A 27155-nucleotide genomic window follows, 5' to 3' on the forward strand; every position below is an offset into this window, starting at 1 on the left:
GATGGGGAACAGGTCCCAGATGCAGTGACAAAATAGAGTCAGAAGCCGTTAAAGGATTGGAGTACCAGCATTACTCATGTTGAGCTCCACAATTACTGTGCACTTGTTCTCCCTCAAAGCTAATAAATAGCCCCCTCTCGTGGTTTCAACTGGGAATTTCCAGCTCTGTCAGACATTTAGTATCACAGATGCGTACAATTTACTCATCCTCGGTACAGCGCCTTATCACATTGTGGGAAATCCTGAAAGCGGTTCACAAGATTTTTACCCTGACGTGTAGTGACTGTGTATTTGTGGATGAATACGGCGGCCAATCTGCACACTAAAATGTCCCACGTGGATTGAGTGAGTGACCGATTTTATCTGGGGGGGGGAGGGAATTGTTGGCCAGGACACCGGGAGAGAGAAACTCGAATAGAGCCCCGGGATCTTTAACGTCCACCTGAGAAGGGCACAGATGGGACCTCGGTTTAACGTCTCATCCGAAGGACAATTCGGTGTAACTGCCCCAGTACGGCACTGGAATCTGAAATCAAATTCCGGACGTGAAACTTTAACCCACAACCTTCTGACTCCGAGGCATCCAAATTATTTTGGTGCGTTTAGGAATAACTCAAGTAAGTAAAACGTCCTAGGTCGCTTAAGCTTGCCGAAGTTATTGTAATGTGGGTGTGTTAAAAGTGCAGGGAAGCAACTAAATGTTTCAAAGTTAATTAGTTTCTTTGCTGTTAAGCAAAATGACATGTAGACGTAGAGACTCCCTGTAATCTTGCTGCCGAATACCCGTCAGTAACAGTGTAGTGTTACAGGTCTTTGCTGATGTTGGGGGGCCAGTCAGAATGAGGTTGTCTCTCTCTCTCTCTCTGCAACATACATCATTGTGAATGGCCTCCACAGTGGGAACTCAGCGACACCTTGAGACAAATTGCACCACTGAGGTTACTCAAAGTGAACCTTATTCTGAAACCGTTGACTGGATCTGTCTGGCTCGAGTTTTTCATTCCTCGACAGACTGCACATAGCTCCTCGCCTCTGGCAGCGTTCAAAAACAAAGTGGGAGTGGGAGCTTTAACATTGTTACTGTAGATTTTTTCATGTCCCCTCTCCCCAATTTGGAGTCCTGTAGCTCAGTGGTTAGAGCACTCGCTTTGCAAGTGAGAGACCTGAGTTCAATTCCAGGCAGAGGGCGAAACCTTGGGCAAGTTTCCTTACTCCACACAGAGCCTAATAATAATCCCTCCAAAAAACAAAACAATAATAAATTGGTCATTTTCAATCTACGACTGTTTGTGGGACATTGCTGTGCGCAATTGGCTGCCGCGTTCGCCCACAAATATACAGTCAATTCACTTTACAGTGTGTTCTGTGAAGCGCTTTGGGACGTCCTCCCGACGTGAAAAGCGCTATATCAAATGCGATTATTATTATTATTATTATTAATTTAATCCTCGTAATCATAAAACTAATCATAATTTTTAATCCTTGTATTTGATGTAGCGCCTTATCACGTCATTGAGACGTCTCAAAGCTCTTCACAGGATATACTATGAAGTGGATTGACTGTATATTTTGTAGGTGAAATGTCACTATTTGGGGGGATTTGGGGACATTAGTTGGCCAGGACACAGGGAGAAACTCCATTCTCTTTTCAAACCACAAAATATACAGTCAATTCACTTTACAGTGAAGTGCTTTGAGATTTCTCGATTACGTGGTAAGGTTCTACATCAAATCTAAGGATTATTGTTATTATTATTAAACATCTTTAACATCCACTTGAACAGGGAAATGTCTTAGTTAACAGCACAGCACCTGTGACAATGCAGCACTCCCCCAGTATTGCACTGGAGCATCAGCCAGTAAACTATGAGTTTAGAATCCTTATGTGTGACTTGAACTCACAACCTTCTGACTCCGAGGTGAGAGTGTTGCCCACTGATCCAGGCTGACGCACTCCCTGTCTAGCAGATGTCTGCAGTCGGTTGCATTGCAACCTTACATCATGTGCGAATGTCGCTGGATTAGATTAGAAGAATGAAGCTTGGTCCCATCTAATTGCGGAGGAGATGAGGGGGGAGTGAGAGCGAACGGTTTACATTGACATCTGTTCACATCTTTCACCAGAGTTTGGTAACGACATCTCAGTTGGTCCATAATTTACTCCCGCTATCCCATCCATCATTTTTCCAACCCTTTTCTTAACAACCCTGGAGCGCGGGCAGAGGTTTCTGTCCACTTACATTTTGCTGCCAAGGGATCATCTTCGCAGACTGTAAACTCTCTGGGATTTTGCTCCGACCTTAGAAGTAATTGACGTTAAGCAGCTTGTGATATGGGAGCAGACGCTGAGTATCTGGGACTGTAAGAATGGTGTCTGGAGTCTGCACAAACATAGCTCCCATATCAAACCTCTACAGCTAAAATGACTCAGTGAACAAGAATGAAGGGAATTGGGGGAGAGATTGAATCCTCATCAGAATCCTGAATATTTTAACAGTAATATTTATTCCGAGCTTACTCTCCTCCCTGAAGCTGACTTTCCTGGGTGTCTGGCATTGTAAAGCAAAGCAAAATCTGTTCCTGCACCTTTCTTACAACCTTTGCATCTGATATAACACCTTAAGACATCATTGAGAGACTCAAGCGCTTCACACGAGATATCTTAAAGCAAATTGGCTGTATATTTTGTGGGCACACCAAATGCGCACGGCAGTATCACACAAACAGTCACGGGTTGAGTGACCACATTTTTTTTAAGAGGAATTGTTACCCCACCAATCGACTAGCAACTATGTCCCTACTTACTGCTAGGTGAACAGAGGTGTGTGGAATAAGGAAACTTGCTTAAGGATTCGCCCTGCCTGGGAATCGAACCCGGGTCCTCTCACTTACGAGGCGAGCACACAAATTACTATGCTACAGGACTCCACAAGTGAGCTGTGTTGGGCACTGTTGGAAGCAGAATGATGTTGCTACCAACAATACAGTGATTAGTAATTGAGAGCAGGATTTACATTTCTCCCACCTAATCACATTGAAGAGCCTTCTCCATACACACATACAAATAAGTACATATTCAGGCGCTCCAATTATTATTATAACCCAAGCGAGGCTGAATCCATTAGGACTCCTACATTTACACCCTTCTATTGTGTGATATTACAGGTGCTGTACAGGCAAAAACCCCACAGGTTACACTGTTGTCTGTGATAGAGTTACATAGCTAGGGTTTCTGGAGTAAATATGTCTGTAATTTTATACTTTACTCTTATAATAAACGCTGGCTGAACATAGGTCTCCTGTAATAATAATAATCCTTGCATTCGAGACGTCTCAAAGCGCTTCATAGGACATACTGTAAAGTGGAGTGACTGTATTTTGTCGGTGTAACGCGGCAGCCAATGCACACAGCAGCGTATACAGTCAAACCTATCGCCACAAATGACATCGTCACTCTACTTTACAGCGAATCTTTCTTAAGCGCTTGGATCAAATGCAAGGATTGCAATTATTATTATTAAAACTGTTCAAGCAACCACTTCCATTCAGCAACCACCCCCTATTGACAACCACCCTGAAACAACAATAACAACAAATTAATCATAATAATAATAAGCCTTGCATTTGGCATAGCGCCTTATCAAGTCTTCGAGACATCTCAAAGCGCTTCACAGAGTATATTGTAAAGTGGATTGGTTGTATGTTTTGTGGGCATTTATACAACAACAACAAAATTACATTTGTAAATTGCCTTTCACGTCAGGAGAATGTCGCAAGGCACTGAACAGTCAGGGATTAGGACCTGAGTGTGGGGGGGCAGGGTTGGGATGAGGAAGGGCAGAGAGGTTTGGAGGGCGGCTGAAGGCACGGTCAAAAAGTGCCTTTCACACCGGGAGGACGTCCCAAGGCGTTGGAACAGCAACAAACCCACACTCAGAGTCCACTGTTATACACTGCTGTGCGCAATTGGCTGCCGCATTTCACCCACAAAATACACAGTCGCTACACTTTACGGTATATCCCGTGAAGCGCTTTGAGAAGTCTCGAAGATGTGATAAGGCTCTGTATCAAATGCAAGGATTATTATTAGCATAATTATTATTATTATATAAAGGCCACTTTGGCCCAGTTCTCCCGAGAAAGGAGAGAGAGAGAGACAGGTTTGACTATAGCTGATATGATTCCAGGAATTGAGTTGCATTCAGCCTTGAGGATGTTTTGAGTGTCAGACTGAACTGCAACAGTGTTGATCCTTGGAAGAGAGAGGGCGAGACTGAGCAGAAGAGCAATGTGAGCAAACACACCAGGAAGCCTTGGGGAGAGAGGGAGAGAGAGAGAGATCCTGAACAGGAGAGAAAGAGAGAGAAATGATGCTGCATTACAAGGACTTCGAAGGATGCCTTAGTTGTGTGTAGATGAACCCTCCCATCGTCCAGCCTCATTTCATCTCATCCCATCCTGTCCATGGATTTGCTCCATTCTTCACTAACCTCCTCTTGGGAGCTCTGTGGCTAGTGTGGCTGTCAGCCAGATATTTGGGAGGCAGAAACGAGATAATAGAGAGAGAGAGAGAAGAGACAACAGTCAGTGTCTTGGAAGAGATAGATAGAGAGAGGGAGAGAGAGAGAGAGAGAGAGAGAAGACAGTGAAGGGGGAAAATTGGAGAATAAAAGTAGGGCTGGTGTTTACATGGGAGTGTTGCTGCAGATTGAGACTCTGCTGTCAAGGATAAAAACAACTGCAAGTTCATTTGGGAGAAACTTTCTTTCTGAAGGACTTGGTAAATGGATCGACATCTCAACTACATCGCTGTTTGGCTGCAGCTGGAAATCTGTGTCATTACCATCTTATTTACCAAAGGCAAGTGTTTTAAAATCAATGGCCAAGAAGAAGAAGAAAAAAAGAAATTAATTGACATTTCAACAGCTGTTGTGGTTGACATTGAGTGTGTGTTTAGAAACTTTTTGTTTGAAAGGGGTTCTGGTGGGTGGGAGTGGAGAAGGAATTCAATTCACTTTTATTTTGCTTTTAGTTATTCTTTAATAAGTTTAAGCTGCTTGCTTGAAGAACTCTGATTTCATTGCAAAATGACTTTTTTTAAGGAGTGGGTTTTGATATCCTGTTGTGTGTGTATGTGTGTGTGTGTTTGTTAGTTTTTTTTGGCATTTCTCTGTTTTTTTGATATCCTGTGTGTGTGTTTGTTTGTTACTTTTTAGGTTTTCTCTGTGTTTCAATCGATTACACAAAAGAAGTGGAATCGATAAAATTTCAAAAAGTTAGAATAGTCAGTAAAATGCAGACAGGATTTAATCTCTTCTCTCTCTTTCTCTCTCCCCCTCTCTCTTTAAACAGGATATAATAAATATTTGGTGCTTTGAGTCTAGTGAGATAGTAGGACTTCAGACAGACAGAGACTCATTAAGAGGTGGATGGATGAAATGGAAGTGACAGAAGGTGACTTTTGGAAGCTGTTGAATGAATGTGGAGTGAATTTCCTGGGAGTGTGGAAACCCTCTCCAAAAGAAAAAGGGGACACGATTTGATTATTGACCCAGAAAGAGCTTTGGGCTCTCCACTAATGACACCAAAATATGAATCATTAGTTCATTAGAGAGAGAGAGACAGTGAGAGGATTGCAAGTGTTGGGAAAACTGCTGCTTAGATTTCTGTCTCATCTGTGTCTTATTTTAGTACAAAGTCCCCTCACCCCCATTCCCATCTTTGGTAAAACGAGAACGGTTTATAAAACGTTGTAAACCCAATTTTTATATATATATATTTTTACTTGGTATTGACTTTAACGAGTGGGGAAAGCTGAAAGGTTCTAATTTGTTACAGATGAAAAACTTCCACAAATTTAGTCCCTTTTCCCAGTGACTCACGTTAAGCCAGAAGGCTGACAATGATATGATGAAAAGAGGTTGTTTGGAGTTCAATTCGTTGTTGTAAACATTGCTCCAAGTTTACAAAGAATGTGGATGAAATTGGCTTTTGGGGGACACTACATTAACCTTTCCTTTTCAGATTCCACAGTCTCTGGCTTTGGATGCATATGTGTGTGTGTGTGTGTGTGAAAAAATAGCCACCAATAATAATTGTGACTCTAAAAGTGATAATGTTTTGTTTCTGATTGAGAGCATATTTCAAAGAACTTGTTCTATTCCAATTATTGGGGGGTGGAGAAGGGAAGGGATAAAAGGTTATTGATTTTGATGTTAAACTCTTGCCTGTGTTTGAGAATAATACTTGTAAAAACTTTTTTTTAATAATAATAATCCTTGCATTTGACACAGCACCTTATCACGTCGTTGAGACAGTCTCAAAGCACTTCATAGAATATATAGTAAAGTAGTTTGGGACATCCTCTTGACGTGAAAGGTGCTGCACAAATGTAAATTGGTTTTGTTGTTGTATTGACTATTTTATAGATGGAAAAAAATTTAATTAAAAATATATATACTTGTGGGGTGGAAAAAACATATGAGGTGATTTGAAATCTCTGCACCTCATCTACTGCATGATTTATTGAAGAACCTCGTAAATAAACCGTGCATTCTGAGATGTGATCAATCAACTTTGGGAAACTTTGGCCGGTTTTCCAGTGAAGTCAGGGGTTAAGGACATCCGAATGAAGGATTTAGTGTAAGTACTGTAGTTGCTATTCAGTTCTGGCACAAAGGCTGCTGTTTGTTTTCCTCAACAAAGTCATAATTCCTAAATACAGTCAACTCCTGATTATTTGTGTGTGCTGACTGCAGGGATAAGAAGTGTTTCCTGACTAGCCGGGAGCTGGACGTACGGTATTCAGGTGCTTTTCTCCAGACACGTTGCAATAATAATAAATTAGTCACTCAATCCATGCCTGTTTGTGGGACACTGCTGTACGCAATCGGCTGCTGCGTTTCGCCCGCAAAATATACACTTTACAGTATATCCTGTGAAGCGCTTTGAGATGTCTCGAAGACGTGATAAGGCACTGTATCACATGCAAGAATTTTTATTATTATCATCATCACCTGTGCCACATTTTTCCATGGTTTAGAACAGTGAAAATCGCTTATCTGAGCAATAGGCAGCAACGCAGCTGTAAATAGACTCTTAATTTCAGGACTTTGCCCAGTGTTCTGAATGCCCAGTGTGACAGATTAATAGGAACAAGTGATGTTGTGGAGCTAGAAAATACCATCAATCTTGTTCCCTCTCGCACACTATGTACATTCTGTTCTATCACGGACTCAACTCCACCCAACTCTAATCTCCCAAGGAGTGTGATAGAAAGTTTTTCCCTGTTCCCCACCTCCACCTTCTTTGGCAGAATCTTACGTCTTGAATAGAACCTTACACCTTGGCTTGGTTCAGTTGGTATCACTCAGCTCTGTACCAGAAGGTTCTGGTTCAAACCTGACATTTGGAATTGAGCGCATAACCTTACAAAAGTTATACTGTTTGTTTCTGGTTGCAAATTGAGAGCGTATTTCAAAGAACTTGTACCGTTCCAATTATTGGGGGGAGGGGAGGAGATAAAACATTATTGATGTTAATGTTAAAATCTTGCCCATGTTTGAGAATAATGTTTTAAAAACTTTTTTTTATATTTCAGTGTAGGACTGTGGTAATGGGTTGTTGCATTGCCAGATATGCCATCTTTCAAATGAGACTATAAACCCCGACCTTGGCTGGATGTTAAAGTTCCTGTGTTGTTGCAGTTTTCAAATGGAGAAGAGAGTTTTCCCCAATGTTCTGGCCCATAGTCCTTCAGGTTACATGGAGTGATATGGCACGGAAACAGGCCATTCAGCCCAACTAGTCCACACCAGTGTTTATACTCCACTTAAGTCCCCCCCTACCCCCCTGCTTCTTATTCCCCTCTCCTATACACCTCTATTTCCTTCTCTCTCATTTATGCCTGTAGTGAGAGTCCTGTACAGGAGTCCTGTAGCTCAATGGTTAGACCCCTCGCCTCGCAAGCGAGAAACCTGGGTTTGAATCCCGGGTAGGGCAAAACATTGCGCAAGTTTCCTTACTCCACACACACACCCCTGTTTACCCAGCAGTAAGTAAGAACCTGGTTGTTAGTCGATGGCGGATCACTTTTCCGGGGGTAATAATTCCTTCAAAAAAATTAATAATAATAATAAATTGGTCACTCAATCCATGACTGTGTGCTGCTATGTGCAATTGGCTGCCACGTTTCACCCACAAAATATACAGTCAATTCACTTTACAGTATATTGTGAAGTGCTTTGAGACGTTGGGAAGACAACATAAGGCACTGTATGAAATGAAAGGATTATTATTGTTATTATGCATCACGTTTCCTCTTAAATACGTTGATCCTATTCACTTCAACCACAGCTTCCAGCAGTGAATTCCAAATTCTCACCACCACCTCTGTGAAGAAGTTCCTCCTAAACTCCTGATTAGATCTATTAAGGCTATCTTATGTGATGGCTCTAGTTTTGGACTTGAAACTCATTTGGCTGTGACACCTTCCGGGTGTTTGTGGGACTCTTGTTGAAACGGCGGCTGTGTTTGCCAACAAAAAATAGTCACTACACTTGACAGTCAATTAATAGTAAAACGCCCTTTGGGATGTTTTGATGTAAGAAGGCGTTGTAAAACTACATTTTCTTTCCGATGTTTTTCCTCCTTGACTGTTTGCCTTGACTTGACATTTGCAGTAACTCAGCAACATAGAACATTTGATTACATCTGGCTGTGCTAATCCCCTGAGCTCCCAATCCCGTTCCTAACCAGATATCCATCCAGCTCGGTTAGAAGCAGCTTTGGTTGACATCATGTGGCTAATTTTACTGTGAATCTATTCCACAAACCCACCACAGTGTGTATAAAAAAAATCACTTCATCTGATCTCAAGCTGGGTTCAGTTTGTATGTGTTCCTTCTCACTCTGCACTGATTTACCAGATATCTTGCTTGCGTTTCAATTTCTCTCAGCAATTTAATTGCTGGGATATTGGTTTCTATAATAATAATAATCAAATAATAATCCTTGCACTTGATAAAGCGCCTTCACATCTTCGAGACATCTCAAAGCGCTGCAGAAAATATACCGTAAAGTGAATTGACCGTATGTTTTGTGGGTGAAACGCGGCAGCCAATTGCGCACAGCAGTGATCCCACAAACAGTCGTGGATTGCGTGACCAAATTATTATTAATAGTAGTTTGGGCTTGCAGGCTGAGACAAGGGTGCTGTTCTGTTCTGCAGCTCTTAACCAACATTCAAAAAATTTCCCTTGAAACTTCCTGGTCCATTTCTGAGCGGAACTCAAATCAATTTCCAACCATTGGTTTCATTTATACCAGTGTTGCAAATCAATCAAACTGTTCTCTTAATGTAGTCTTGGCACCTCAACATTCTCAGACTGTGGTGTTCAAACTCACTCATTGTGGGACACTGCTGTGTGCAATTGGCTGCCACATTTCACCCACAAATAAAGACAGTTCACGTTACAGTATATTCTGTGAGACGCCTCGGAGACCTGAAAAGCAGTGTATCAAATGCAAGGATTATTATATTTATACCACACCATTATTAATAATAATCATCTTTGCATTTGACATCATGTCCTCAAAACATCTCATAAAGTGCAGGATTTGTGAAGGGTAGCAGATATATGTGGCAGAAAGCTGCAGACAATTTTACAAACAGCACTAACATCCCCCAGTACTGCAATGGAGTTTCAGCCTAAAGTCCAAATATGGGGTTTCAACACTCAACCTTCTGACTCAGAGGAAAGAGTCAAAGTAGCGCGGGGCGATGCGCCACAAACAGCCGCAAAGTGAATTACCAATTTGATTTGGCAGATTGTTGGCCGCGCCATCAGGAGAAACTCCCATCTCTTTTTGAGTAGTGCCACGGGAGCTTTAACGTCCACCTGAACTGGCCAGACAGGACCTTGGTCTAACGTCTCATTCAAAGGATGGCACATCTGACAATGCAACACTCATTGGATTGTCAGCCTAGACTGGGTTCTTACTTGAGGTTTATCCACGCAGCGAGCTCTTGATAGAATCCGAGGAGGGATGGAATGAAAGGTTAGATGTTCTGCCTGCCTTAGGGACAAATTAGAACCTTCAGCCATGCTTTTCCCCAGCGCAGGGTACAGAATTACATTAACAGAAATCTGAGAAAAAGTGACCATTCAGCTTCCCAGCAAGGAACTTCCATGTGATTGCAAGGGAAGTGAGTCAGTTAATTCAACCCAGACCAGAGTTTAAATCATGGATCCTTCTTGGTCTGTGTTCCCTTGATGTACAAAATATAAAGTCAATTCACTTTACAGTGCATCCTATGAAGCACTTTGAGATGTCTCGAAGACATGATAAGACACTATATCAAATGCAAGGATTATTATTATTATTGGTGAGTCTAGAATTCCTTGAGAAAGTCTCTTTTATCCAAAAAATGACCAAAATGGAAGTTATGTCACAAATAATTTAGAGCAGCATTTGCGGAATCTTTTGTGTATTCGTTAGAGCATTCGCCTCGCAAGCGAGAGAATTTGGCTTCAATTCCCAGGCAGGGCGAAACCTTGTTCAAGCTTTCTTACTCCACAAGCCTCTGCTTACCTAGCAGCGAGGAGGAAGCTGGTTGTCAGTCGATTGGCAGATCGCTTTCTGGGGATAATAATCCTACCAAAATAAATGAATAATAATAATGTAGTCACTCAATCGACGACTGTTTGTGGGACACTGCCTTGCGCAATTGGCTGCCGTGTTTCACCTGCAAAATATACAGTCACTTCACTTTACTGAATATTCTGTGAAGAACTTTGAGACCTCAATGCTGCTGCATCAAATACAAGGCTTATTATATTATATATAGCATTAATTCTGCATGTTAGAACACAACCACAACTTACATTCACAGAGTGCCTTTCTGTGTGAAAGATTATCTCTGAGTATTTTGGAAAATGAGATTAATTGGAAGCTAAGCAAATGTTTTGTAGGCAATTGGTTCTGCCAGCATTTAATTATTTCTATCTGTATCAGAATACTGGAGGGGAAAAAAGAAATAAAACTGGTTTGTGGTTGAGGGTTGGAGTAAGTACTTATAATTCACTGCACTAATCCTTCTGGCTGCTTTAGAGACCTTTGGCCTCCTATATAACTGCTGAACAGCCCCTTACCATACCACACAACTGCTAAAATAATAATAATTTAGTTACACTCAATATATGTAGCGCCTTTCATGTCGGATAGTGCCTGACACTACCCTAAATGGTGGGGGAAAAGGGAATAGTGTTGGTCTCGACGTTCCCATATCACTTACTCCCAATTTCCTTACTCCACACGCCTCTGTTTACCTAGCGATAAGTAGGAACCCGGTTGTTAGTCGATTGACGGATCGCTTTTCCGGGGATAATAATTCCCTCGAAAAATAACGATAATAATAAATTGGTCATTTCAATCCACGACTGTTTGTGGGACGCTGCTGTGCGCAATTGGCTACCGCGTTTCGCCCACAAAATATCGAATCAGTTCACTTTACAGTATATTCTGTGAAGCGCTTTGTGACGTCTCGATGACGTGGTAAGGCGCTATATCAAATGCAAGGATTATTATTATTATTTAACCAACTTTCTATCCGTGCTGCCACTTTTCCAATAAGATGACGCACCTTAATTCTCTAACCAACCCTCCCTCCTATCTGATCTTCTGAGGAAAATCAACCTGATTTAACAGAATACAGAGGCCATAAAGGAGTCCAGAGCATCTGTTTTGTTGCTCAAAGTACGTTTCATCTTTTATGAATGCAGCGACATTAAAATAAATTGCTGCGGGCGAACTATTTATAAATCCATTAGCAAAGCTTTAATCAACAATATTAGTGACTTGACTTGGTGGCTCATGTGTTACTTGCCCGGCTCACGAAACAAACATCCCACAGTTCTTTGTCACTCATTACAGTTTTGCTAACAAGCTTGGGAAACAAGGAGAGAGCAGTTATGGGGCTCGGCTTTGTGCACTCCGTAGCACAATTTTACTAACGCAACATTAAAGATGTAAAATGAACCGCACGCAAGGAACGCTGTCTTAAAAAGAAATTAAAACCATTTTACAACAGCCGTTTGCAATTTATTAACCCACAAAAAGTGACTCCATCTGTTTTCGAAGTTGTATTCAGATCGGGGGGTGGGGGGGTGGAGAGGGGGGGAGAGAGCCTGTGGGGCAAAGAGTGTAGGATCCAAGATTTATTCTACAAATAAGAGAGACTTTAACCCATAAGGATGTTGATTGGAGGAATTAACTGAGGATAAACCAATTCGCAAATTGTTTGTTTAAATCGCAAACAAAGTGTTGAGAGATAAATGCAAGCTGGATTTAATAAAACGTGGTTCTTAATTACTTGCACTCACTTGCGTTGAAGCCAGTTGAGTTTCGTGATGAGAAAAACCTTTATGGATAGAAATGGTCATTGCAACCTCGGCAGGAAGCAATAAACGTACACACACAAAACTACAGCACACTAACAAAACGATAGCCAAACAACTAGGGGCAGGGGGTTGGCTTCTATTAATTAATGTTTTAATTTAAATGAAAAGATTGGGATTTAGCTTTCAGCAATGGTTTACAGGCCAAGCAGGTTAAAGAGGTATCTTTTTAACTTTTCCTGATATCCTTCCTCTCTCTCTCTCACTCCCACCTTCAAGTCCCGACTAAAGATCTTCCTCTTCGACCATGCCTTCGGCCACCCTCCCACCCCCACCTCCACCTGCTCTCCACCCCTCCTAACCCCCAACTCCCAGCTCGGGTCCAAAAAACCCTGACCGTCCTGCACCCTGCGACATCTTTCCAACACGAAGGGTGCTGTACGAGTGTAACTTGTTGCTGTTTTTCCTTTTAAAAAACTATTGCTTTGGCCGTGGCAATGTTAATAGTTATGATAATAATTATAATAATCCGTGCATTTGATGTCGTGCTTTTTGCGTCAGGAGCGTCTCATAGTGCTTCATAGGATTCGCGGCATTTAGTAGGAAAATACAGCAGCGAATTTTCACACGGTATCTGCTGTGTTTTGGCCACAAAATACACAGTCAATTCAATTCATAACATATTCTGTGAAGCGCCTCAAATACCTGATGACGTCTCAAATACCTGATAAGGCGCTATATCCAATGCAAGTTTTATTATTATTTGAAAGAATCCCACTCTATATTCTATGCCTGGTGTTGTATTTTACTGCTGCTTTCTCCGCAGCCCGGCGCACATTGCTATGTTGTTGTGTCCTTCGCTAGAGATATTTAAAATCCAAAACCGCCATAAACAAACCTCCTTCCTTCCTCTAAACTCCAATGTTCTTTGCTTGGGTATTTGCAGTTGGCAACCACACAATGCTTTGTACAAGACGAGGGCAAGCGACTCTAGCAAATGCCGCGCAAAAACTTGAGACGTCTCAACGACGTGCTAAAGCGCTGTATCAAATGTAAGGATTATTATTATTATTGCAGCTCCAAAGGATGCTTATACTGTACACTTTCAATGCTTAGTGACTGGTTAGCTAAGTCTCTGCACTATGCGAATTTCATCACATTTTATTTCCTGTCTGTGTTCTTGGCAAATGCGCTTTAAACCCATTTGTCATGGCAACGTGCAACTTGGTATGCACGGTTCTGGATTCCATAACCCCCCACTTCAGTATACTGATACCGTTCTAGAATAGAGTATCTGTCCTACACTGTTCTGGAAGTGGCAGCTTCAACCTAAGGAGAATGTTTTTGTGTGTGTTGTTCCTACTTTAAATCAATAGTATCAGCTCATAGAAAAGCCATTAGTTATGTCTGTTGTGTTTGTGTAAATGGGAATTTCAGATGATCCGGAATCCTGTGTCACACAGAGTTTTCGCCCACAAAATACTCAGTCACTACACTTTACAGTATATTCCGTGAAGCTCTTTGAGACATCTCGAAGACATGATATGGCGCTATATCAAAAAATATATCAAATGCAAGGATTATAGCTTTCTCCAAACAGCGCAATGAAGAAATGAGTTTTAAAAGAAACCCAAATGCAACATTTGTTTCTCCCCCCCCCCGTCCCCACCCACCTCCGCACCCCCACATTGAAGGAGTTATTCGATCTCTCGAATGTTTCAAGTGGCTTAAAAGGCTGCTGCTGTGTGCGGTAGCTTTCTCAACCCTAGTTGGCAACTCCATGCGCAGTATCTTCGAAGACATCAGTTCTGCCTGGTGGTTTTTCCTGAGCAGGTGCACTTTTATGAAATGCTCGTATCACAATCTCATCTCGGTATTAGGGCAACACTCACAATGGAAACTAGAAGCAATCAACTGCGCACGTCAGTAATAAAGCCAATTCTAGACTGAAATGTTTTCATCGTCGAAAGAGCCAACTCCAAAGTTGATTCAAATGCTGGTAAGATTAAAAAGAGCCTTGAAGTCTGCTGTTTGTCTCACCCTTTGGGACCGTGGCGAAGGGTTTGACGTGGGCCTTCGTTTATCTTCGTTGTGTTCTTTTTCATTCCCTTTGTGGCCCGCATCGGGCTGCAGTTCAGAACTGTCAGGTATCTAATTATTTAGTACGGCTTATCATTTTAGACATGTTTGCTCAGTGAAGAGTTCTGCTGCCTTTTATTTTTGACCGTGCAGCTTTTACTCCCGTACACTTTGGCAACGATAATTAGTGGTGGGGAGGATTCAAAGAAGCTAGGAGACCCTAAGAAGAACAGGGAGCTCCATCTGATAAGATATAATATAATAATCCTTTGATTTAGTGCCTTATCACGTCTTCAAGATGTCCCAAAGCGCTTCACAGAATATACTGTAAAGTGAGTTAACTGTATATTTTGTGGGCGAAACGCGGCAGCCAATTGCGCACAGCAGCGTCCCACAAACAGTCGTGGATTGAGTGACCAAATTATTGTTTTTTTGAAGGGTTTATTTTCTCCGGAAAAGCGATCCGCCAATCGACTAACAACCGGGTTCCTACTTACTGCCAGGTAAACAGAAGCGTGTGGAGTAAAGGAAACTTGCCCAACGTTTCACCCTGCTAGGAATTGAACCCCGGTCTCTTGCTTGCGAGGCGAATGGTCTAACCAGAACTCCACTCTCTGCTTGGCGAGGCCACTCACTCAATGAATGCTCTCCTGGATCTTATTCTTCTATTTTTGTTCATTCACTTTAATTTCTCGTTTGCTTCCTGGCTGTTTGAAGGACATTGCTGAGTGCAAATTGGCTCCTGCGTTTGACTGGAAAATACACAGTCACTCCACTTCACAGTAAAATCCTGTGAAGACGTCCTCCTGCGTGGTGAAAGGATTATTAATAATATTATTATTATATTCCTAGCAAACTCTCCGCTCACGCGGTAAGGATCAAGTCCACAACCCGCTTTGGGACGTGCTCCCGACATGAAAGACACTACGTAAATATTTTGCCTGCAAAATACAAAGTCATTACACTTTACAGTATATCCCGCAAAGCGCTTTGAGCCGTCTCAATGATGTGATTAGCTCAATATCAAATGCAAGGATAATATTATTATCATCATAAATTTGGATTGCATTTGTAGAGCTGGACAGCTGCTTTCAATGTGGCACTTCCTCCTTTAAGAAGCGTCTTTGGCCCCAAATTATCGGTGGCATTCCGATTTCTTGTGCTAAATAGCACACGGAATAGATTAAGGAATACAACAAATTTATCCTCCCTTCCTCCTCTTCCTCCTCCTCCTCCTCCATTGGTACCAATTATTTCTGACACTTTTGTGTCTACAACATGTAACTTGAGCAGCAACCAACCTAACAAAAACTTAAGCATGTGTGGGAATCAGGCTAAATCTTCCTTCAGCTTCTCAGGCCTCCCTGCAGAGAACATCTGGCCTCCATCCAGACCTCCGCCATCACATGTCTCACGTCAGAATCGGACGTGACCCTGAATAGAGAGTTTTTAGCCCTTCTCAGTGACTATCACACTCTCCGACTTTGACATCCGTCACATCCTGACAGCAGAACACGCAGCCAGCGAGATTTAGGATGCAATCTATTTGCTGACTGACGTGAGAATTGGACATTTGAGATCCGATTGCATTATAATTCACAGTGACATTAAAAGCAGTCCTATCACTTGATATTGAAGCCCATCAAGTCATAACATCTCAAGGCACTTATCAGGTAATTGCTGGCAAGTGCCACTGTGTATTTGGAGATCCAATACCTGGAGGGTTTTTGGCCAGGACACTGGGAGACAATAATAATAATAATCCTTGAATTTGATATAGCGCTTTTCACATCCTCTAGACATCTCAAAGCGCTTCACTGAATACACTGTAAAGCGAATTGACTGCATATTTTGTGGTCAAAACGCGGCAGCCAATTGCATACAGCAGCGTCCCACAAATAGTTGTGAATTGAAGTGACCAATTTTATTATTGTTTTTTTTTCTCTTGAGGGATTATTATCAGGCGTGTGGAGTAAGGAAACTTGCCCAACGTTTTGCCTTGCTGGGAATGGAACTCAGGTCTCTCGCTTGCGACGCGAGTGCTCTAACCACTGAGCTCCCAAAATGCTTCTTGGTATTGAGTCCCAAGTTTGCAAAGAAACCCATTTTGGATCAGGAAAGACATCTATAAAACATCTCAATTTAAAAAAAAATGACAGCGGAAGAAATTCCCTACGGCTCTGGATTTACTCTGTTTCACGTCGCTTTTCAGAAAGCGCAGAATTGGGCGAATTCCGTCTTCACCTTGAAGGGCGTTTTCTGCAGGACGCGATACAGATTTACATTGACACGGCACCTTTCATGTCGGGAGGATGTCATTGAGTGCTCCGGATTGTTAAGGGCCTGTCACCCGCAAAAAATTAAAGGCCTTCAGGAAACCGAACCAAACCAACAGCGCATTGTTACGCTGCCCTTTTGTAACTGCAAACATTTCTGCTCCAGGCCAGTGTTTCCCAGTGAGTGGTCCGTAGACTGGTGCCGGGGTCAGTGATAAGCTCATGGCAGGTCCACACCAGAGATCTCTTTAGATAGAGCGACTTGACAGCTCATTTACTAACATCTTCCACATTTTTAAGGCGAGACTGAGCCAGTCCCGTTATCAATAAGTGCAAGAGATGTACTCCTCCTGGCCTCCAGGCTAAATTACTTCTTCGAGTGCAAAGTAATTGCTTAAAATAGTGCGGCAGTTGCTAAACCATCAGCTGCAGAGGTGTTCCTGAACACTGAGCCCTTGTCTGGCTTCTTATCTAGTCGAAATATTGGAACACGAGGCAATTATAAAGTGAGTAAAATTCCCAAACTTATGCAAAAAGGAACACATCAACAACAACAAGATTCCATTTATTGAGCGCCTTTCACGTCGGGAGGACGTCCCAAGGCGCTGTACAGTTGGGTCAGGACCCGAGCATTGGGGGAAATGGTCAGGGTGAGGGGAGGAAAGGGAGGGAGCGAGGAGGGGGGAAATGGTCAGGGTGAGGGGAGGGAAGGGAGGGAGCGAGGAGGGGGTAGAGAGTCGAGAGGGGAGCTGAAGGCACGGTCAAAGAGAAAGGTCTTGAGACCGGCCTTGAAGGAGGAAAGGGAGGAGGCGGCGAAGGCACTGGGGGATAGAGTTCCAGAGCCTCGGGGCTGAGAGGCTGAAGGCCCGACCACCGATGGTAGGGCGGTTGGGGCGGGGGATGTGGAGCAGACCGGAGCCAGAGGAACGGAGGGTACGGGCGGGTAGGTAGGGGGATAGTAGGTCGGAGAGGTAGGAGGGAGCAAGGCCGTGAATGGCCTTGTAGGTGAGGGTGAGGATCTTGAATTCGAAATCAGAGGCATACTGAACATTTTTCCCCCATTTTGCACAAATCTTATAACAATGTAATAACAATAATGCTTGCATTTGATACAGCACCTTATCATGTGGTCGAGATGTCTCAAAGTGTTTCACAGAATATATTGTAAAGTGAATTGACTGAATAATTTGTGGGCTAAACGCAGCAGCCAATTGCGCACAGCAGTGTCCCACAAACAGTCGTGGATTGAAGTGACCAATTTTTTTTTAGTATTTCAAATACAGCGACAACAACAAATTATGTTTACACGGTGCCTTTCATGTCAGGAGGACGTCCCAAGATGTTGGACAGTCAGGGATCCGCACCCGAGCTGGTGGTTGGGATCAGGAGGGGTGGGGAGGGGGTAGGAGGACGACCGAAGGCGCGGCCGCCGAGGAGGGTCTTGAGATGGATCTTGAAGAAGGCAAGGGAAAGGGGCGAGATGGAGGGACTGTGGGTTGGAGTTCCAGAGGGTGGGAGGGGGCAGAGAGCCTGAAGGGCCACCTGCCCGCCAATAGTTTCAAGTACCTCATTAATCGAACCCTGTGTTTCTCAGGTGAAATCCGGTGCTACTGCGATGGGCCTCAGTGTGTGGCCACGGGTTACATGTGCAAGTCGCAGCTCACCGCGTGCTTTACCAGGCTGCTGGACCCTCAGAACGTCAACTCGCCCCTGCTCCACGGCTGCATGGACACTGTGTCAAACACAACGGAGATTTGCCATTCGCAAAGTTCACATCACAAAGGACACTGGACGCTCTTAGACTGCTGCTGGGAAGATATGTGCAATTACAAAGGGTTACAAGATTTGCTGTATTCGAGCAATATGGACTCAGGTTAGTGCATTTAATATCGCTCGGCTGATTTGAACCTCGTTGTACATGGGTTATTGCACCTGATGTTCAGTTGATGTACCTCACAGGACAGGGAAACCTTCCTCTTCGACCGTGCTTATGGCCACCTCCCCCCCGCCCCCACCGGCTCGGAGTCAGGCTCCACCACTGTTAAGAACTCTGAGGCACTTCCCTGTGCGGAGGGCGCCAGATAAGTGCAAGTTGTTGCTGCTGTTGTACTTTTCCCTCCGTTCTCCACAGCTGTTCTGTTTCAGACCCACTCCAGATGTGAATGTGTGCAATATTAATCCATTCCAAGGCAGAAACACTGGGAACCTTATGCTTTGTGTTATGATGGCTTAAGTGGGTAACTCAAAGCCAGAGAGTTTCCAAAATCCGGGTTTTGCCTCTTTCTTGCATTATAAATTATAAATATTAAAAAAAAACGAGATAATCCAAATATTGACACAAGCCCCTCTGGGACCGAGACAAAGTACAAATGTAAATAAATAAAATTTGGGAACGGAACATTATTTGCTGTTGAAGCTCTTTACCCAGTTCGTAAGTGCCAAACGTCATCTTTAACAAGCGGCTTTTGGTGAATCTATAAGAAAATAATGGGCTGAGAAGGACAATGTGAAAACAAATGGCCAATTCTTTTACTTTCTTCTTTCAAATGTCCTGGCCAACAATCCCCTAAATAAAAAAAAAATCATTCACTTTATTGCTATTTGTAGGGAATTAATGTGCGTAAATTGGCTGCCATGATATCCAATTTGGTGACAGTCACTAGACCTACAGCAAGTCCTGTGAAGCTTCGAGCATCTCGATGATGTGATAAGCCACTACACCAAATGCAAAGATTATTATTATTAGTCGTATGAAAGTGACAAGGCAAATGTAGTCAGATAAGGGTCATGCAAATGCAAGTTAACGTCTTGCCATGAAGGTTTGGTATCTTGTTTATTGGTTTTGCTCTTCTCTGAGAATTGTGTTGACAGTTTTGATGGCATCGCAATAGGGCTGCATGAATGGGTGGGAAAATGTTTGTTTATGAGTTAATTATTGGAGGATACATACCACCCAAATGCAAGGAGAAAATGGAGGCAGACTAAATACTGTCAACACTGTTAGAGGTTAGAGTTATCCATGTTAGTACGTTAAACAATAAAGTTTACTTTAAAAGTTTACAACCAAGTTTATCCCCCTTCAATATTCGAAACATGTAACTCTGCAGATTAAACTGAAGTCAATAAAAGTAATGTCCAACAAAATGTGGAATCCATTTAGATTCATTCCATGGTCCTTGGGATCTGTTGAGTGTCTGGTGCTTTTTAAATTTACAGTTACTTACATTTTCAAATGGTTACTTGCATAAGTTTGTTTCTGTCCTCAATGTGGTTTACAAATCTTGATCTAACTTTTCAGATGTGTGTGTGTGTTTGTATATATTGAGTATAAACTAATCTGATCACATGGATTAAATTCCTCCTGGGAAGGTGATGATAAAATTGGTCATTCACTTTGTTCGCAGCTGTTTGTGGGATTTTTCCATGTGCAAATTGGCTGCTGCGTTCTTTACAGTAAATTCTGTGAAGTTTTGAGACGTGATAAGGCACATATCAAATGCAACCATACTAAATGCAAGAGGTCTAGGAACCGTTTCTCTAAAAGTGACCGAATTGTCTAATCATGACCCTATAAGCTCCTTCCTCAGTGATCGAATTATGTGCAAATCCCCGGCTAATTTTCTATTTAAAGCTAATTTTTACAGTGACGGTGCCAGCAAATTCTATAAACTTTTAATGTTTTTCTATAATTAGAAACCTTTTTAAGGATCCTTCAAAATGACCTTGTATTGGATAGCATTCAGAGAAAGGGTCCAGGATGATTGAGGTACTAAGAATTAAGATATCTAGTTGGCCTTGTTGAATTTGTTCTCCATTGGGAGGGAAATATTCAAGGTCTTTAAGACGTTGAAAGGTATGTGTGCTGTGTGCATGTAAGCAGATGATTAAGCTGAAAGGATAACTGCAGGACTAGAGGGCATGAGTGTCAAATTGGCTAGAGATTAGGAGAATGTCCCCTTTGCACGCACATGCACACATAGTAGATATGTAAAACAGTCAACTGAAGCAACTAAGAGTTGAAAAGGATTTGGAGAAATTCTGGTTTCAAATGGGCTTTCAACTTCACATTTCTAAATGAAGAAATGCATCCCATTTATACTCAGATTTTCAGGTCTTTCGACTTTGAGAAGGTGGTTACACTGTAAGAAATATGTACTCTCACACAAAAAATGGGCGTGTGGGGAGGGTAAAAATTGATATGTTTTTTCCTAAAGTCTGGTTTCTTTAAATATTAAACAACTGGCATTATTCTTACAACATTACATGCTGACTGCTGTTCCCCAGATTGCCCCTCGCCTACTACATTCAGGAAAATAGTCAACTAATATATTTGCAGAAGTTGCATCAAATTGGAGGCTGTCACAAAGATTCAGGAGTCCCACTCAAACTAGTACCAATTGCTTGTCAAGTTGCTTCCCAACTTCGATGGACACGGTGTTTTGCATATACATGAGAATGGCATCCAATTCACCTGTTCCCAGATTCAATTTTGCTGCTTTATATAGTCCATATTCAATCTCATAGTCAAGTCCAGTCCAAATTTTCCATCTATAATAAATAATAATAATCCTTGCATTTGAATACAGCTCCTTATCGCATCTTTGAGTCATCTCAAAGCGCTTCACAGACTATAATTAAAGTGAATTGACTATATATTTGGGGGGCGAAACGAGGCAGCCAATCACGCACAGCAGTCTCTCACTAATCAGGTGATCAAATTATTATTATTATAGTCTGGCAGAATACTTCTCAAGAATGCTTCTCAATCCACAACACTGGTGTATTAAATAACTGCTTTGCCTTAGGCTGCAATTTTCAAGTGAACCTTTTGGAAAAAAGGCTTTAAATTCTGGTAATAAAGTTTCTTAAGCTATTTTTTGCCTAAGAATAACATAATTAAGTCTTAAACCAATGTTTACTGATGGTCTAGTCAGATCAGGGAGCTCATAGTTTGGGTGGGGCCGTGCGGGGAGAAATTTGAAAGCCAGTTTCTCAATAATACAATAAAAATGCAGAGATTTATTTGAGCTGACAATCCCCCAAATAAAATAGCTATTTCATGGCTGTTTACGGGGCATTGTTGTGTGCAAATTGGCTGCCTCGTTTTCCTATCAATAGAGTCAATAAAATCCTGTCATGCAATTTAAGATATCTCAATGACCTGATAAGGCATTCTATCAAATGCAAGCATGCTTATTATTATATTATTAAGTCAAATTTCTAATTTACGCATTCTGTGAAGTGCTTTGAGACGTCTCAAAGACATCATAAGGTGCTATATCAAATGCAAGAATTATTGTTATTATTCCTCAAAGTCTGTTGCTCTTAGTCCTGGCATATTTCAGCAGTGTCTGACAGTTATAAGAGAAAACACAAGTCTTTCTCCAGGGCTCTGTACAATTCTAATCCATTAATTTGGAGTGAAGTGGGCCATCTGTGCCAGACTCCACTTCCACAACATCCACAGAGATGTGGCAAAACAGTCAGTCAGTCATTCCACAGCGAAATGGCATCACAATTGCTGGCCGAGGGTCAAACAGACTTGGATGTCTCTGCCAGGAGCACAAGTAGCAATTGCAATTATACCTCAGTCCAAAATGTCTGGGCTCAGTTTAACCGTGCGCAAATTGGCTGCCTACAACACACAGTCGCTACACTTTACAGTATAACGGTGAAGCGATTTGAGACGACTAGAAGAGGATAAGGCGCTGTATCAAATGCAAAGATTATTATTATTCTCTAGACATGAAACATGCTATATAAAGGTAAATTGTATAGGCCTAACCTCATTAGATGATTAGATAGGAGTCTTTGGGTAATATAATTAGGTTTGAATGCCAAGGATTTTTACGGGAAGTTTGACAGGTAATATATATGGCCCTCTGTAGCCTGAGACTGTTACTATGTTGATGTACAATACAGCATCAATCAGCTGCTAGCGAACGCAAACCATGTTGGGCCACTCCACTTATCACATTATATCCTTGACAGCGGATATAAAGCTTTGTAATAAAAGAACTGATTGATTTGTGAAGGGACTGTTCTACGTTTGTCATGATGAAGTGTTGTGATATTTAAGCTGCTGCAGACTGGAGGGAAAGATGAGCAGCTGAGAGTATGAGGCAGGAATTCAGGCTGAAATTTATATAGCGCCTCTCACGCAGGATAGCGTCCCAGAGCCCTCTGATATTCGCAATAATAATAATAATAAACCTTGCATTTGACATAGCGCCTCATCACGTCTTCAAGACGTCTCAAAGCGCTTCACAGAATACACTGTAATTGAATTTTGTGGGCAAAATTGGAGCAGTCCAATGGACATGTTTGCAACCCTACCTTAAGCAAAAAAAAATTCAGCTGTAATCAAGAGTGTTTGTGTTCCTGGTCTCTTGCAACACTCGGGAACAAATCGTCTCACATTAACGGCGCTAATAGAAACTTTACAACTCGCTCACAACAAAGAACCCAGCATACTATTCAAAAGGCGAAGGGTGTTTCCCCCAAAGTCGTGGACAATATATCCCCAAAAACAAGGCAGGAAAGCTGGCAGTTGATTCAATATGTTGGAGTCAACCTGACTCGAAAGTAGTGGGAATAGAGGTTCTCCTATATTTCTGCAAAAAGAGATTGTACCTGGGTCTAGCCTTAGCCTATTTTTATCAGCATTTCACAAACAGTCGTGGATTGAATGACCAAATTATTTATTGATTTATTTATTTTATTTATTTTTGGAGGGATTATTACCCCCAGAAAAGTGATTCTCCAAATCGACTAACAACCGGGTTCCTATTTACTGCTCGGTAAAAAGAAATGTGTGGAGTAAGGGAACTTGCCCGGGGCTCCCACCAAAGCCCAAATTTTGCAGCTTTGCAGGAAGAAGTGAGTTTAAAGTAATAATGTGGTCACTTAATCCACCACGTGGGGCTGCCGCGCTCTGCCGCCTCCCCCCCGCTCGCCCCCCCCACATAGCATGTAGTGACTGCACTTTACAGTGTATCCTGTGAAGCGCTTTGAGATGTCTCAAAGATGTGATCAGCCACTGTATCGAATGCAAGGATTATTATTATTATTATTATTGTTAGTGTTATCATTGTTATCATTATCAATATTATTGTTAGCGTTATCATTGTTATTATTATCATTATTATTGTTAGCGTTATCATTGTTATTATTATCATCATTATTATTATTACAGTAAATTTGCATTGTATTTATATTTTTTTCAGCGCGGGAGGCCAAGAAGCAGAGGGCGTCCGCCAACAGGAAGCAGGGTTACATGCCGAAGTCCAGTGGGAAGGAGATCTGGTTCAGAGCCGCGGTGATAGCCGTGTGTGTCGCCGGGGCCTTCATCCTGGTGCTGCTGGTAATGCTGGCACTCCGCATGCTGCGTAGCGAGAACCGGAGGCTGCGGCGCCGACACGAGCAGATGATCTCCCGGCTTCACTACAGCTTGCAGGAGCCACTGTCCGCCGACAAATTCCTGGCTGCAAACTCCAACCTCGAGCATCCCACACCTCTCCCTCATCCCAGCAACTGTAGGAAGTGCTGCATGGTCCACAGCAAACAGCAGCACCTACACCCACACAGTGAGACCTTCAACTCTTTTTTCCCCTGGGATCTGAAAAGTGGTCACAAGAAGCTAACCCTGGTGTGATATCACCGCGAGATCATTGCTAACTGTTTCCCAGATGTTTTCTTCTAACCACTCGGTTGTAAATTTGGGCTCCTTTATCTCTATTAAAGTGCCGTTGTGATTAGTAATACTCGACACCGTTTCTTACCTTATTCTTCACTTCGATGATGGGTTTTGAGGCGGTGGCGTTTCCCTAGCTCCAAAGCCCCACATCTTCCCCCTTGATGTGACAAGCTCTTAAGCTTTAAGATGTAGCTCTGCTCAACAAGAATACTTATTTATGTCATAATTAATGTACTTTTTTTTCCCATTGATAATTGCCTAATAACACGCACAGCACATCACACACACATACACACATACCACACATACACACAGTAACAAAATACTTGGTAACATATAGATAGCAATAATCTTTTAATGAATTTCTTCGTATTCTACATATAATTCTCCCATCCTTGTTTCAACAACAACAAGATTACATTTGTATAGCGCCTTTCACGTCGGGAGAACGTCCCAAGTCGCTGGACAGTGTACAGCATTTCAGAAACAAGCTGGGGTCAGTGGGGGAGAAAGTAGGGGAGGGAAAGGGGGGTGACGGATGGCATGGCTGAAGAGGAGGGTTTTGAGGCAGGACTTGAAGGAGGCTAAGGAGGGGGCGAGGCGGAGTGATTGGGGGATGGAATTCCAGAGGTTGGAGGCAAAGTGGCTGAAGGCTCTCCCGCAAATGGTGTTTTTTTTTTCAATTTCTCAGTTAAACCTACTAGCGAAAGAGACCAGTGTGGCTGTATGCACATCAATGCAAATTATAAGATACATCAATGTTGTGCCTTACCCACAACTGTGACGGTTTCACCTGAACTCTCATTTGAAGGCAAAGGTCCAAAGACAGGCAAAGGAGAGGTGAGAAGGCCCTTGTCATTGAATCTCTGCTTGGCAGAAAGGTAGCTCATTTTAGGGGTGTGGGCAATTGAGGGTCAAGAGTCGGTTGTAAGCGGTGATGACATGGACCCATGTTATGGAGCCATGCACTAAGGTTAAGTTTCTGCTAAGCTGCGAATTTTCAAACACGTTCTCTTTAGGAGGCGACCAGTTTAAGTACTTGATCGAGTTGCTTTATCCAACAGGGAATCGCACTAAGGAATCAGTGTCCGCCACTGTCAAGCGCTCTGGGACGCTACCCATGTGAAGGCGCTATATAGGTGCAGGTTGTTGTTGTTGTAAGGAATCTGATTGTCAGTTTGTATTGTACTTTTCACAGTCGTCTTGTGGGACCTGAAAGTCAATGAATCAGTTCCCAGTACTGCAGAACAATTGTGGGTGAATCACATCAATTCCTGGTCCCCCGATCAGATGGCTGGTCTGAAGTAGTTTTAAGGAGCCAGTTTTTAATACAATACAAGATTACATTTACACAGCGCCTTTCAAGTTGGGAGGATGTCCCAAGGTACTGGACAGTCAGGGATTTGGACCCAAGCTGAGGGGAGGGGTGGTTGGGGTAGTGGAGGGTAGGATGGTGGTCGAAGACATGGTCGAAGAGGAGGATCTTGAGATGCGCCTTGAAGCAGGTAAGCAAGGGAGCGAGGCGAAGGGAATGAAGGATGGAGTTCCAAATGGAGAGGCTGAAGATCCGACCACCGATGGTTGGATGGGGGTTGTGGAGCAGGCCGGAGCCTGCTGAACAGAGGGAGCAGACAGGTTGATAAGGGGTTAGCAGGTCCCGTTAGTGGAGCCAAGGTGTGCACGTAGACTGTTCTCCTCAGCACTGCGCCTGGAGGTTTAGGAGAAGCTTCTGTAAATCAAGCTTCCTACTCTGAATCACTTTACCATGGAACAGTAAACGCATACTTCCAGCAGCATAAACTGGGTATAAAGATGTCTTCACCCCTGGTTAATGCAGTTATTATGTTTATTTATGGAAGCCCTTTGGTGCCATGAGTGAGCACAGTTGTAAAAGTAGGTGGGAGCGATTCTGACCGGCCTGTTGTCTGTTTGACTTGCTTTATGAGAATTATATGGAAGTGAAACCGAATCCTAAAACAATCATTGCTGCGATAAACCAAGTCATGGCTGTTTGGCCCTCTCATTCATTCACCACTTCTATTACATCCTTTCACTGTTCAAATAGACCCGAAGAGATAACACAGTTCACTGCGTCAAACAAGGTAATTTCTGGGTGAAGAGGGAAGGAAGTGTTGGGACGATTTGAATTACTGTCTCCAACCACAGTATCGAGTCAGTGCTAATCTGCAATTAATTACCAGTTTGAGGTGCAGAATAACTGAAACTCTTAATCCACTTCTTTCATTTTGTTGTGTTTGGTTCTTGGAGAGAAAGTTTAAAATAAATCTGAAGATTCAAAGAAACCTTTTGTCACGTGTTGTACCAAGGTAACGGGCAGGTGGGTACCTGTAATGTGTTACTAAGCTGTGCTTTGCTCAAGGACTTGGACAATATAATTGCTTGAAGGCAACAACAACAACTTGCATTTATATAGCGGCCTTTCACGAAGGATAGCGTCTCAGAGCGCTTCACAGTGGCGGGGTCAGATACCGAGCTAGGTAAACATAGGCGTGTGGATTAATGAAACTTGTCCAACGTTTTGCCCTACCGGGGAATCAAACCCAGGTCTTCTCACTTGTGAGGCGAGTGCTCTAACCACTGAGCTACAGGACTCCACAGTATCTCTCATCAGCAGTGCCTTGGAGCACCGAGGACACGACTATCAAGGCCACCACAGAGGGTTGACTCAATCCCAACATTCAGTTA

The 27155-nt window shown here is 42.6% G+C and overlaps 1 protein-coding gene across 1 annotated transcript; it reads left to right on the top strand.

The window, feature by feature from the left end:
• Positions 1–4272: 4272 nt before the first annotated feature.
• On the top strand, positions 4273–24514 carry LOC103183822 (BMP and activin membrane-bound inhibitor homolog). The gene is made up of 3 exons (XM_007901514.2): positions 4273–4860; positions 18348–18626; positions 23980–24514. The coding sequence occupies exons 1-3, from the start codon at positions 4785–4787 to the stop codon at positions 24405–24407; spliced, it is 783 nt and encodes a 260-aa protein (XP_007899705.2). The 5' UTR covers positions 4273–4784; the 3' UTR covers positions 24408–24514.
• Positions 24515–27155: the final 2641 nt, after the last annotated feature.

This window comes from Callorhinchus milii, unplaced genomic scaffold, assembly GCF_018977255.1.
Source record: "Callorhinchus milii isolate IMCB2004 unplaced genomic scaffold, IMCB_Cmil_1.0 Scaffold23, whole genome shotgun sequence".
Lineage (NCBI taxonomy): Eukaryota > Metazoa > Chordata > Chondrichthyes > Chimaeriformes > Callorhinchidae > Callorhinchus > Callorhinchus milii.